General features: G+C 58.4%; 2 protein-coding genes across 3 annotated transcripts in view; one reads left to right on the top strand and one right to left on the bottom strand.

Annotated features, from left to right (window-relative positions):
* The first annotated feature begins 2,862 nt into the window (after positions 1–2,862).
* On the top strand, positions 2,863–7,494 carry PRKAB2 (protein kinase, AMP-activated, beta 2 non-catalytic subunit). 2 transcript variants are annotated; one of them, XM_009892813.1, is made up of 7 exons: positions 2,863–3,105; positions 3,348–3,514; positions 4,420–4,513; positions 5,100–5,220; positions 6,400–6,533; positions 6,819–6,887; positions 7,381–7,458. In XM_009892813.1, the coding sequence occupies exons 1-7, from the start codon at positions 2,944–2,946 to the stop codon at positions 7,456–7,458; spliced, it is 825 nt and encodes a 274-aa protein (XP_009891115.1). In that variant the 5' UTR covers positions 2,863–2,943. The 2 variants fall into 2 exon arrangements, with proteins under 2 accessions (XP_009891115.1, XP_009891116.1); XM_009892814.1 differs by having other exon boundaries at positions 2,925–3,105; positions 5,100–5,214; positions 7,381–7,494.
* A 1,574-nt stretch (positions 7,495–9,068) lies between these two features.
* LOC104293390 (myomegalin-like) overlaps positions 9,069–12,392 on the bottom strand; it is a 30,257-nt gene continuing 26,933 nt past the window's right edge. Inside the window, 11 exon segments of the mRNA XM_009892896.1 lie at positions 9,069–9,101; positions 9,389–9,435; positions 9,560–9,698; positions 9,779–9,916; positions 10,164–10,351; positions 10,540–10,641; positions 10,866–10,990; positions 11,067–11,244; positions 11,338–11,457; positions 11,594–11,746; positions 11,903–12,124. Coding sequence (XP_009891198.1) covers positions 9,069–9,101; positions 9,389–9,435; positions 9,560–9,698; positions 9,779–9,916; positions 10,164–10,351; positions 10,540–10,641; positions 10,866–10,990; positions 11,067–11,244; positions 11,338–11,457; positions 11,594–11,746; positions 11,903–12,124 — 1,445 coding nt within the window.

The following is a 12,392-nucleotide window of genomic DNA, read 5'->3' as shown; positions in this document are numbered from 1 at the left end:
CCTTCCCCCCCGGGGCCGGGGCGGGGGCCCGCTTCCCCGTGACCCGGCCGCGGGCCGTGGGCTGAGCGTGCCGTGACAGCCCTGCCGCCGCCTGCGCTCGGCAGAGCCCTCCGCCCGGCCCTGCCTGCCGGGCGCGGGTCCGGGGGAGGGAAGCTTTCCCCTCCCCGGTTTCCCGGCTCATCCCATTAACCTTACGGCAACCTCAGGGCTGAGCTCCGGTTCCCTTCTCCGAAAGGGGGAGGCGGGAGAGCCCCGGCGAGGCGAACCGGGTTTCCCTGGGGTAGCTGCAGGATGGGGAGGTGTCAGCCGAGCGGGCTGTGGGCTGAGGGTGCTGAACAGAGACCCCCCCCGTCTCTCCAAAACAAAACCCTGTCAGGCTGGCTGCCTGTGTTTCCGCCGGCCGGGTGGGAGAGGCAGCAAGCGTGGCACATTTCGGTGGTAACTGGTGTATTTCATGTGGCATTTTCAGAAGCAAAGTAAGGGCATGGGGCTGGGTGAAACTGAATCATAGCATGGTTTGGGTTGGAAGGGACCTTGAAGATCATGGAGTTCCAACCCCCCTGCCATGGGCAGGGACACCTCCCACTAGACCAGGTTGCTCAAAGCCCCATCCAGCCTGGCCTTGAACCCCTCCAGGGATGGAGCTGCCACAACTTCTCTGGGCAACCTGTTCCAGTGCCTTACCATCCTCAAAGTGAAAAATTTCTTCCTACTATCTAATCTAAATCTACCCTCTTCCAGTTTGAACCCATTCCCCCTCGTCCTATCACTACGTGCCCTAGTAAAAAGTCCTTCCCCAGCTCTCCTGGAGGCCCCCTCTAGGTACTGGAAGGCCACAATAAGGTCTCCCTGGAGCCTTCTCTTCTCCAGGCTGAACAGCCCCAACTCTCTCAGCCTGACCCCTGAAGGGGCCTCGTGTTCCAGCAGGCAAGCACCCACCTTACTGCGGGCTGTGGCTGGCAGCTGTCACGCTGGGAGTGGACGCGCTGAGAGGTTGCGGAGGTTTGCTTGGGTTTTGGTATGGGCACCATTTCCGTTAGTGACTTGGATGTACTTGTATCACACCATCAGAGCGTGCTGTGCCACAGGGCAGGCTTGTCTGAACACAGGAGGGTTTGAGCGGTAGAAGTTAATCCAGTAAAGCCAAGTACCGCAGGCTGTGCTCAAAGAGCTCGCTGTCCTGGCGCAGCAGGGTGCCGGTGTGCATGATGCAGGAGGTGCAGTGGGATTGTACGCGTGGGGTTTTGGATGCCGTGCACTGGAAAGGAGCCACCACTTGGGAGAAACCTCAGGAGGCATTTGGAGAGGGTGACATGTAAGGGACAGCCAGAGGGACTGGATTCCTTTTAGAGAAGAGAAAGGGAAGCTTTCACATCTGTCAACATCTGCACATATCTCTCAGGTCTGTCTTGATACAAGAGGATGTTCAGCCCTTCTTACGTTCCTCCCTGTAGATGAGAAGTAAGGGAGCCTTAGCAGAGATACTGGGGAAGAAGCTCCTCAACAGCAGGTCTAGTGGCACAGGGGCAGGTTTTGTGAGGAGTCAGCTGAGCCTCCTCCAGGGCAGAGGGGGCAGATGTCAGAGCAAGTGGTGCAGCTCATCTGACCTGGATCTTCAGGTACACTTGATCCTCACTGAGGGGTGGGGGTATGGGTTAGCTGCTCTCTCAAGCTGCCTTTTAGCTCTCAGGATTTAAGAAATACTTTAGTAATTGCTCTGTAATGTTCTAAAGCCTGGCTTTGGCTGGCAGCCTTGCCTGGCACCCTTTGTATAACTTGATCTTCTAAACAAATCCCCAAATGTCACAACTAAGTGCATGAAGCAAGGCTGGCTGTCCTCTTGCCTTGCCCTACAGAGACCATGATCAGCGCAGCAAGCTGAAAGCTGCAAAATAAGCCTGGGAAGGGGGTATGAACCCCAGTCCATCTCGGCTGCTGGAAGCTGGGTGAGGCCTGAAGACTCCCATGTAGCTTGCAGTGGCTTTGTTGTTTGTCCTGAGAGGTGTGTAGTTGTTCATGGCTTGGCGCCGTATGGCCAGTTACAGAATCACAGAAATCACAGTTGTTCTTCTTTGCCTTCTTTAAGCTGAGTGAGATCAGGGATGACAGCCCATCTCCAGCTGCAGAGTGGCACTGAGGCAGCTGGGATTGCCCTTCCCTCGTCGTGTGCCTCCGGATGGCAGCGCAGATGCTGGAGTGCTTGGGGTGGTGCCACGGGTTAGGGTCACAACAAGCGGACCTCCTCGCTGCACTGCACCGCAGCTGACATGGTGGCTTGCCTGGTGAATCATAAGTGAATGCTGTTGAGAGCTGAGCTTTTTGCAGACACCATGGCATTAGCCCCACGCCTTGGCCAAGCTCCAGCTTGGGCGATTCCACTCGGACACTTTAAATGCTCCCTGATGCCTTTGACAGGCGCAAGGCTCTGCTCTTCTGCCCGCGAGCTCTTGGAGACTTGTTGGGAGCTATTAAACAGCTGCTACTTTCACTCTCCGGCTGTTTTCTTGCTGGATGTAGGGGATTTGTCTGCAGAGCCTGACTGTGGGATTGTGAAAGAGGCTCTGTTAAGGCCAAGCAATTGATTTGCCAATAAAGGTTGGCTTTATTTTTCCCATCAGCCTCTCTGCTATGCGGCTGCTGAGGGCTTGTGTGGGACACAGCGTAACTAGTATCCATTTTGGAGTATAACAATTACCAGCTTAACTAGAGTGATGGTTTGTAAGGATATGCCTATAATTAGGTCGAGCTGTCTTGTTTGTTAAATTCCCCTTCAGCTCCCAAACTTGGCAGTGGGAATGAACTTTGGGCCTTTTTTGGGATTGCTGTCAGTCTTCCCTAGCAAAGAGCATTGGGAAACAACGCCTTTGTTCCTCTCCTTGTTGCTGGAGCCCATGGGCACAGACACACTGCCATTCTCTCTCTCACAGGGGCTGCTGAGCCATCATGGGGAATACCACCAGTGAGCGAGTGTCTGGGGAGCGCCATGGCTCCAAGTCCCACCGCTCGGATGGCTCCGGTGCCCCCCACCCCACCAAGGAGCACCCACACAAGATCATGGTGGGCAGCACCGATGACCCCAGTGTTTTCAGCTCCCACGACTCCAAGGTAGGGGCTGGCCACTGCCTTCCCTGTCCTCTGCTCTGGGGCCCTGGCTGGGGCTTCAACTCACTGGCTGTGTGGGGCTGTGCTCCCACCCATGTGAGGGGTCTGCGGAGAGCTGGGAGGCTGGAGGATCTCTGCAATGCTCTTGTCTGGGATGTGCAGATGGGCTGGTAGAGTCCAGGGGGAAGTGAATGTGGTCCCAGTTGTCTCTGTGTCTCAGTCAGGCTCTGGTTTTCTTTGCTCAGATTCCTGGGGACAAGGAGTTTGTGACATGGCAGCCAGATCTGGAGGAGTCAGTGAAACCATCCCAACAGGCTCGTCCCACTGTCATCCGCTGGGCCGATGGAGGCAAAGAGGTCTTCATCTCCGGGTCTTTCAATAATTGGAGCACCAAGATCCCGCTCATCAAGAGGTAGCCAGTCTTTCAGGTCACTGTACGTTCTCCTCCGCTCCATCACAGGGAGTGTTTTCTCTTCTCCGTGCTGGCTGCTGTTCCCTTTGCTCACCTGGCTTTTCTTAGTTCACCCAAGCTGGAGGGTCTGAGCACAAATATGTAGTCAGCTTCTTCCCTGGGTGGTGCTGTGTAGTGATGGGAAATTATGAAACAGAGGGACAGGACAGGATGGGCCACTTTGCTCGCCCAGCTGTATGTCACACAGCACCTAGTCCTGGTAGCAGAGCCCTGCCCAGGTATACAGCAGTTCCCTGGAAGCTGTCAGCTCTTCCCTTGGCTATGGCCTTACCCTGTGCCTAGTTGTGTTGTTGCCAGCAGGTGTTGTTTATTTGTCCCTCACGAGTCTCCCTGCTGTAATGATGTTCTCGGTGTTCCGTAATACATCTGTGATTTCGGTGGAAACAGCGTGTAAGACTCTGGACATAATTCCAGTAAATCATTTGGAATGGGTTTATCTCAATTGCAGGCTTAACAGAGCTGCTACACTTGTTGCCCCTGTCCTGCAGTGCCAGCGCTGGGTTAGGTGTTGCCCATGCATCCTCTCCAGTGTGTCTTGCACCGGGTGTCTGCCATGCTAGTTTTCCCAGGGCACACAAGGCAGGTTTGGAAGCTGGACCACCTTCTGTGCTCCTTGTGGCTGGACTCGTAGGGGTTTGAGTCACACTAGTGCTCTGAACGTTCACACCTGTTGTGTCCGTGCCTCAGATCACTGATGATAAGCAACCCTAACCCTGCGTGAAGGTGTTGGGGTGGAGGGGCTGAGCAGTGCGTGGAAAAAGTGCTGTTTTCTGAGACCCCATGGAAAAGCAGCATTCAGAGCGTCTGTGGGATAATGCTGTTGTGTGTCTGTTCTCTCTGCACAGCCACAATGACTTTGTTGCTATCCTGGACCTCCCAGAAGGAGAGCACCAGTACAAATTTTTTGTGGACGGCCAGTGGGTCCATGACCCATCTGAGGTAACTCTCAAAGCTTTAGCCCTGTGGATCTTGCCCTCTTTAGGGGACTAGACATGATGTAACTTTAGCAGGGGGGGAGCAGGAAGAGCATAGGGTGTCTGCCAAAACGAAACAGGCACCTGCATCCCATGAATCCTTTCAGAGGCTGATTCATCTGGGCTTAGACAAGCTGTACAGGGGAGTGTCAGAGAGGTACTGAGAGGCAGTGGGACGCCAGAAGGCCTTTAAGCCCCATTCAGAATTGACTACAAGGGAGGACGGGCCATGGGGTCAGCATACGCTTGCAGGTTCTGCTCCAAACTAAATCATGCAGTAGCAGCATGGGAAGGAGAGGACACTTACCTATTGGCATGTAGCAGGATGGAGGATGAAAATAGGAGATGATGCAGGAGCCTGGGAGTAAAGGGAAATCATCCTGGGGTAAACAATAGAGATCTGCAAGTGTAGAGCAGAGCTAGATGCCGGCCACCTGTGCTCTGAGATAATGGTGCAGCAAAGAGAGCTTGGGCTGGGAGGATCTAGGAAGCATTGCCTGTGCTTTGAGTGGAGGTGAACATAGGAAGACTCTTACCTCAGTTCTCTCCAGCCTGTGGTCACCAGCCAGATGGGGACGATTAACAACCTGATACATGTCAAGAAGTCTGACTTTGAAGTGTTCGATGCTTTGAAGGTGGATTCCCTGGAGAGCTCAGAAACCTCAGGTCGGGGTGAGTTTTTGTGGCATTACAGCTTTGCATGTGCTATTTTTCACCTCCTGCTCTGAGACTCGCTGCTCTGGGGGTGAACAGACCCCCCCGAGCAGAGGTGTGGGCCTGCACTTGGGAAGAGCAGTGTTTATCCGTGTGTCCTCAGCAGCCCACAGCTGAGGCCTCGTCTCCATGGAGGGGCTGTGCTAATGTAATTTGTTCTGTGCTAGCACCGTCCCAGAGCAGGGTCGGTGCCTGTGCATGGCTGAGGCAGCCATTTCAGACTGGTGAACGCCGGGAACATCATCCCTTTCTGTCTGCTCAACTGTGAGTAAGTCATCTGATCTGGGGTACAAGCTAGGTGAGAGCAGGATACAGGTTATTTTCAGGAGCTATTCTTGGTTTTCATGCCAAAGTAATTTGTACTAGTGCTAGCACATCGGGAACCTCCTTCTCCACTTGTGTTACAGCAGCGGGTTAGGTTACCACGCAGCCATCGGCAGTGCTGGCTCAGTGTGTGACGCTGGCAGGTAGCTCAGTCGGGTTTCAGTCCAGGGCACTCTGAGTGCGGCCTGCAGTCCCAGCTTGGGCAGGAGATACTTCATTGTAAAGAATTCGGCAAGCAGCAGCAGCTCCAGGGAGATGGAGCCCTTTCAGGTGCTGGCTGTTCCAAAGCAATCAGATCAGATGTGGCTGGGAGATACAGCCAGTCCAGCTTTCGGTGACCACAAGCTCCTGTGGTCCCTCACACAGCTGCTCAATCTGGACTTTCCATCTGCCTTTTCTGGGACCTCCTTGTCAGGCAGTTCTAGTTTTGCAGCACCAAGAGCGTGCAGGCATGCTGCTTGCTGTGCCCATGCCCCTGCTGCAAAGGGTACAGTTCTGGGGCAAGCCAGCTGCTTGCTACAGGGAGAGGGAGCCAGCTGTGCAGAGGTCTTAGGGTGGACACCACAAGGTGCTTGTGTTGTGTTAGTGCACTTACCAGCTTACAGCTCTGCTTGGAAACGCCCAGGGCTCACCTGGCTGCTTATTCTGCTGTGAAAAGGCTGAGCTGTCGCTACAGGATACATGGCCATGGCTCGTGGAAGATGTTTGTGCCTGAAAGACCCTGCTGGGTCCTTCTCAGCATCTTGGGAGCTGCTCTGTGATCACCAGTCCTGCTTTAGCCATTTCATGTCTCCTCCTGTCTTTTCTCTTTAGACTTATCAAGCTCACCACCTGGTCCTTACGGCCAAGAGATGTACGTATACAGGCCTGAGGAGCGCTTCAAATCCCCACCAATCCTCCCGCCTCACCTCCTCCAGGTCATCCTCAACAAGGACACCAATATCTCGGTGGGTACCAGCATACTGCCTGCACCTGGAGAGGCACACTGGGGTTGGAAGGGGAGTCCTTTCTGCAGAGAGCCTGGTCCTTGCCATTTCCTGAGACAAGCATTACTTTTCCCATTAACCGTGCTGGTTTGGCCCCTTGCTTTGCCTGGTGCGTAGCTGGGCTCTGTTCCCATTCAGAACAGAGACACCAGCAGCTCAGGTTGCCTGAGGTGGCAGCTCCCTGTGGTGGCTGGGGCTGGGGGGTCAGGGCTTTGCTGTTCCTCTGTGACACTCCTCTTCTCCTAGTGTGACCCAGCACTGCTGCCTGAACCCAACCACGTCATGCTCAATCACCTCTACGCACTCTCCATCAAGGTAAGGGCAGGTCCCACGAGGCGTCTGGGTGAGGGAAGGGGAGCTGTGATGGCTCCCAGGAGCCTGCAGCACCGGCGGGGAGCAGAACCTGGACAGCCAGGGAGTGGAGACAGTGGTGCAGGGATGGGAGGACCCACACGAGGACAGCTTAGCTGCATGGTGAAGTGTGGTGTGCTCAGGGACATAGGTTGTGGTCTCCTTACAGCCCCCAGTTCCCTGTAGCTGTCTCCCCACAATGTGGTGGAGCTGGGCAGCCCCAGGCTCTCCTGTTTTGTACCAGCCCCTTCTCTCGCTCTGCCCTGGCTCCCTGTCACGGGTGTTGGACGTGTCTCGCTGGCTGTGAGGCTGGGGACAGCAGGGACAGGCTGGGGCTGCTCCCTGAGCCCACAGAGCCCTCTTCCTGATGGCTGCCTTGGGGGTGCCGGGCTGCCGGGTCGGAGCTCTCGGTGCCAGGCTCTCCCTCCTGCTCCTACTGATGCTGTGCCCCTCGCAGGATGGCGTGATGGTGCTCAGTGCCACGCACCGCTACAAGAAGAAGTACGTCACCACGCTGCTGTACAAGCCCATCTGAGCTGGGGCCTCTCCCGCCCCCCACACAGGACACGAAACGCCGCTTTGTCTGCACACACTGGGCCACGGGACTGTGTGAGAACTGGCCGCTGGCTCCAGCCTCGAACCTGGCAGGGACACAGGCCTCGGCGATGAGCCCAGGGCTGCCAGGGCCTGTGACACTGTCCCATCCTACTGGTGTGGTTTGATTTAACCCTTGGTTTCCGCCCACCTACAGCTCCCCTTGGCTTCTGTGAGTCTGTGGGGCCACTTTGTTTGCTGCTCACCAGAATAGCCTTTCCTCGCGCCCGACACAGAAAGGGCTTCACCCTACCTGTCTTCTCCAGCCTGCAAGGGCCCCAAGGCAGTCCTGGCACTGCCCTCAGCCCAGGCCTCCAGGAACGTGTTCTACCTGCTGAAGGTTGCTGTGCTGTCCTGGTGATGAGCCTCCAAGGCCACCTTGATCCCTGGGAGCTTTGGGACACCCCAGCCTGCCACCTGCCCTCTGTCCCAACAACCCTGAATGCGGGGCTGCCCCCCTCCTTGTGCTCTCCAGCTTTGAGGAGGGCTCTCGGCTCCAGCTGCAGCCCCAGCCCTCTGCCAGGTTCAGCGTCAAGCCAGCAGGAGGGAGGATACAGCCACACGCAGCCGCACTTACCTGCCGCTGGGACAGCACCGTCAAGGACTGAACGCCTGCTCTTGTCCCCAACATGGAGTGCTTCTGTGGGACACGGCTGACTGTCGCAGCCAGAGGGACACCTGCGCACGCCCACGCTGGAGGGAACCTGGGGAAAGCGGAGCAGGGCAGGTACCCCAGGACCCCGGCTACACCGCCTGCTGCCGGAGCAGTGCCATGTGACAGGGTTTTCTCTATTTATTACAGTATTTATTGTTCTCGGTGCTGCTGGCCTGCTGTTGGCGGGGGGCTCTGAAGCAACAAGGGGAGGGAAGGGAGCGCCCGGTGGGGTGCAAAGCTGCCCTTGGGGTGCTGGGGTGGGGCTCAGACCCCCACCTTGGGACCAGTGGGTGCCTATGGTACTGGTACCCTGTGCTGTAGGTAGCCTGGGGAGATGGGAGCACAGCTGCAGAGACGGCGCACCAGGAACACCACAACCCAAAGGAAACCTTTATTGGGGACTCTCCAGTCACTGAGCAGAACATGGCATTTCTTACATCTTCCTCCCGCGCTGGGGCCCCGACATGCTCGGGGAGCCCCCAAAACGCAGCTCCGATACCACTATCTATATACATATACGTACATCCGCGAGCAGGGATGGGTACACAGCAGGGTTACAAATGGGACCAAGTCCCAGGGTGAGAGGTGCTCAGCGTGGAGGGCTGTGACACCTCACTCTAATCACCGTGGGTGAAAGGGGGCGAGCGCTGAAGCATGGGGCAGGCAAAGCCCAAGCCAGCAGCTGCTGCTGTGATGCCAAGCAAAGGCAGGTGGAGGGCATGCGACCACCACAGCAGCCCAAACCCACTAACTGTGTGGCACCCGGCACTCCAGACCTCTGTCCACCTTAGCTCTTGGAGTAGCAGGGACCCACTCCAGCCCTCCAGCATGGCATGGCTCGGCAGCGAGCGGGCTGTTCTGGGGCCGGGGCCATGGCTCCTTGCCCTGCCTGGGGCTCACGCGACAGGCAGGGCCTGCTGGGCCTTCACCTGGTGAGAGAGCACATGAGGCAATAAGGGGGAGCACTGTCAGGTCAGCCCTGCGCTAGGGGAATGTAGTGCCTTGGGGACAAAGACATGAAGGTTGGGGACAGCCAGGGAAAATGCGTCCCTGTGTGTCCCCACACACACACTCTGCAGCCAACCGGCCCCCTCAGCAACCCCTGTCAGCCACCGCTCTGCTGGGTGTCTGCCATCTGTGCCTATCCCCAGGGCATCACGACTCATCAGGGCAGGGTTACCTCCTGTATCCCACGCTGGTGTCAGGGCAGACTCACCTCCAAGTTCGTCCTGGCCTTGCGCAGCACGTTATGGGTCCTGGTCACTGCGAGGGAGAGAGAGAGATGGGGTTAGTGAGGTCCCTGTGCTGTGGAGCCACCCCAGGCACCTGGGGACCAAACCAGCTTGGCCGTGCCACCCCACAGCAGGATGCCACCCGGGCCACCTACGCTGGCTCACAATGAACTGCTCCATGCTGTCCTTGAGCTGTGCTGTGTTGCGCAGCCGCTCAGCTGTGTTCTGCAGAGCATCCTCCCTCTCGGAGAGCTGGGCCCGCAGTGCCGCGATCTCACCCTGTAGTGCTTGTTCCTGGCATGAGACGAGCGTGATGAGCGGCGAGCGAGCATCCAGCCCCACCGGCCCTGCCAGCCCCCTGGCCCGGTGCTTACCTTGCCCTGGTGCTGGGCAGGGCTGACAGGCAGCACGGTGCTCCAGAAGGCAGCGAGGAGAGACGCGCACTCTTCCAGGACACGGTGCAGGGTGCTGGCGCTGCCCCAGAGGTGCCCCGCACCCGCCCACCCCAGGGCCTGCGGGAGAAGGGTGCAAGAGCGGGTGCTGCCAGGGCACCTGCATCCCACTGCGCCCAGGGACCCACCAAGCCCAGCACAGCAGGGCAGTGCCGGCAACACCCCCAGGCTGGAGACTACCTGCTACTTGCCAGCCCTGCAAGCCTTGGGGCTGATACTGGGGTCAGGAGCTGTTTTATGAATGGTCCACCGAGGGTTTGCCGCCCCCACCCCAGCCACCACCAGCCCCATCCTGCCCACGCTTTACCTCCTTTCCCGGGAGCGGGCAGTTGGACAGCCCAAGTGCCGGGCGCGTCAGACACATCAGCTCACAGGCCAGCCCCTTCCCCTCCAGGATGTGCTGCTCCAGGGCCCGGTAGGTGTCCAGGTGGCCAATGACATGAGCCCCCATCGGTCCCTCACTCTTCCTCACCAGTGGATCTGCCCCACGTGGCTCTGTGGAACAAGAAGGGCTAGGTGAAGACCACTGTCTGCTCCCCCTGTGGCCCTCCCCATCCCATCCCATCCCAGGCACTTGGCTCTGTCCTGGGGTCTCCATCTTTGCTTAGTAAAGGTGCTGCTGTGAGTTTGTCAGGTCTCAGCGGCCCCTGAGGTATACATGTCGGGTAGGCTCTGGTACCCACCGTCCATCTTCCGGGCCACCGATGTGTCAGAGGGCAGTGGGGAGAAGAGGGGAGCTGCTGAACTTGTGCCAACATCCCGCACCGGAGGAGATGGGAAGCAGCCTGGAACAAGAAGCGTCTGAGGCCCTGCGGACAGCTGTGCTGTGTTCCTGAGGGGCTGCTGCGGTCTTGCCCTCCCTCTCTGCCTGCCAGCAGGGCCACTATGTCCCTCCTGCTGCCACGACAGGAGAGGTGTTTGGGACTGCTGAAGGGCTGCAAAGGGTCCAGGCACCCCAAGACCAGGAGCTGGGCAGAGAGGCTGGGGATGCTGGATGCTGGTCCTGTACCTGCACGGGTCTCGGCAGAGGGGCGAGGAAGGCTCTCATAGACGTGCAGCTCCGCGCGCAGGGTCTGCAGGAGCAGGCGGTGCTCCTCACACTGCTGCTGCAGGAGCGTCACTGTGTGCTGCAGTCTGCAGAGGGGTGACACGTGGGTCCAGTGCCAGCCATGTCACCCAGACCTGCTGGCCCCAAGGCCCCAAACCTTACCTGTTGTTGTCCTCCTGCAGAGAGCGCCGCTCATCCCGAAGCTGCCGGACATTCCCTTGGTGTTCGGTGAGCTCCTCCGCCAGCCGCCGCTGCTCCCCACGCCTCTGGCTCAGCTCTGCTTCAGCTTCCCGTGCCCGGGAACAGGCAGCCAGGAGCGCCTCCTGCACCTGTGCCAGCTCTGGGGACAGAGAGCATGGAGGTGTCACTGCCACCCCACTCAGCCAGTGCCCTCTGGGACTCAGACCCGGGGTGCATGTTGCCCCAGCCCTACCTTGAGAGAGGTGGTCACGCTGGAGCCTCAGGGTCCGGTTGTCCTCACGCAGAGCCTGGTTCTCCCCGCTCAGCTGCAGCCCCGGCTCCAGCGCCTGGGCATAGACATCACTGGGCAATCCTGCAAAGGGGGACCGGTGCTGAATCTCTCTCCCCAGCACTCCGCCATGCACGGGGTGAGCACTGTCCCCATGCAATGTGGTGTGCAAATCTTGGGCCCCCTCCCCAGCAGCCCTGGTCCCAGTGCAGCACCGTACCACTGGTCTTGCCCGTGGAGGCCAGGCGGCGTTCGAGCTGCTCCCGGAGCCGGTCGTTGGTGCAGATGGACTCCTCAAGCCGCTGACGCAGGCTGCGGATCTCCACCAAGTGTTCTTCCAGCAGGTCTGCCCCTGTCACAGCCGAGGAGATGGCTCAGGGCAGGGATGGAGGTTCAACCTGCCTCATACTGTCCCCAATATCCTGCCCCATATGAGAGGCATGTCCCACAGCCATTCTGGTGCCGGGTCTCCTCCCTGTTCCACCACACCCAGCCAGGATGCCACCATGGTCTCCAACCTGGACCTTACCTGTTAGCTTCTGGCTGGAGGGGTACCCCGATGGCAGGGCCCCGTAGAGCAGCTGGCTGGGAGGGGGTACGTCCCAGCGAGCACGGGTCTCAGTGGCCCCAGGGATCTCAGTCAGGCTCTGCAGCACGCTGTGCCGGCAGAGCGATGTTGGGGCTTTGCTGCCCTCTCCAAAGGGGCCCAGTGGGGCTGTGGGCTTTGCTGGTGCCACGGGCAGTGTCACACCTGCACACACAGAGCAAAGCAGGTAGGAGGAGGAGGGCAATGCACCTGGAGGAGGAATGAGGGTAACACACTCCCGCCATGTGCGTTTTGCCCCCTTCCTGCTCTGCCCAACAGTGCAGCCCAAAGTCCCCCCATGGCAATCCCCCATCATTGACCTACTGCCCTGGTCAAACCCATTCCCCCTAAAAAGCAGAGGCTGTCCCAGGGCTTGCTGATTATGTGAGACAAGTTGGAGGGTCTCAGCCCCACTCCTACACAACAGCTAACC

Source organism: Charadrius vociferus, unplaced genomic scaffold (genome assembly GCF_000708025.1).
Source record: "Charadrius vociferus isolate BGI_N301 unplaced genomic scaffold, ASM70802v2 scaffold39, whole genome shotgun sequence".
Lineage (NCBI taxonomy): Eukaryota > Metazoa > Chordata > Aves > Charadriiformes > Charadriidae > Charadrius > Charadrius vociferus.
This window is presented reverse-complemented; position numbering and strand designations above follow the sequence as displayed.

Excerpts from the sequence above, each read along its gene's own strand:
- PRKAB2 (XM_009892813.1), top strand. The coding sequence starts at position 2,944 with ATGGGGAATACCACCAGTGAGCGAGTGTCTGGGGAGCGCCATGGCTCC. Across the intron at positions 5,221-6,399 it reads CTCAGAAACCTCAGGTCGGG|ACTTATCAAGCTCACCACCT; the intron begins GTGAGTTTTTGT and ends TTTTCTCTTTAG. Across the intron at positions 6,888-7,380 it reads TCTACGCACTCTCCATCAAG|GATGGCGTGATGGTGCTCAG; the intron begins GTAAGGGCAGGT and ends TGCCCCTCGCAG.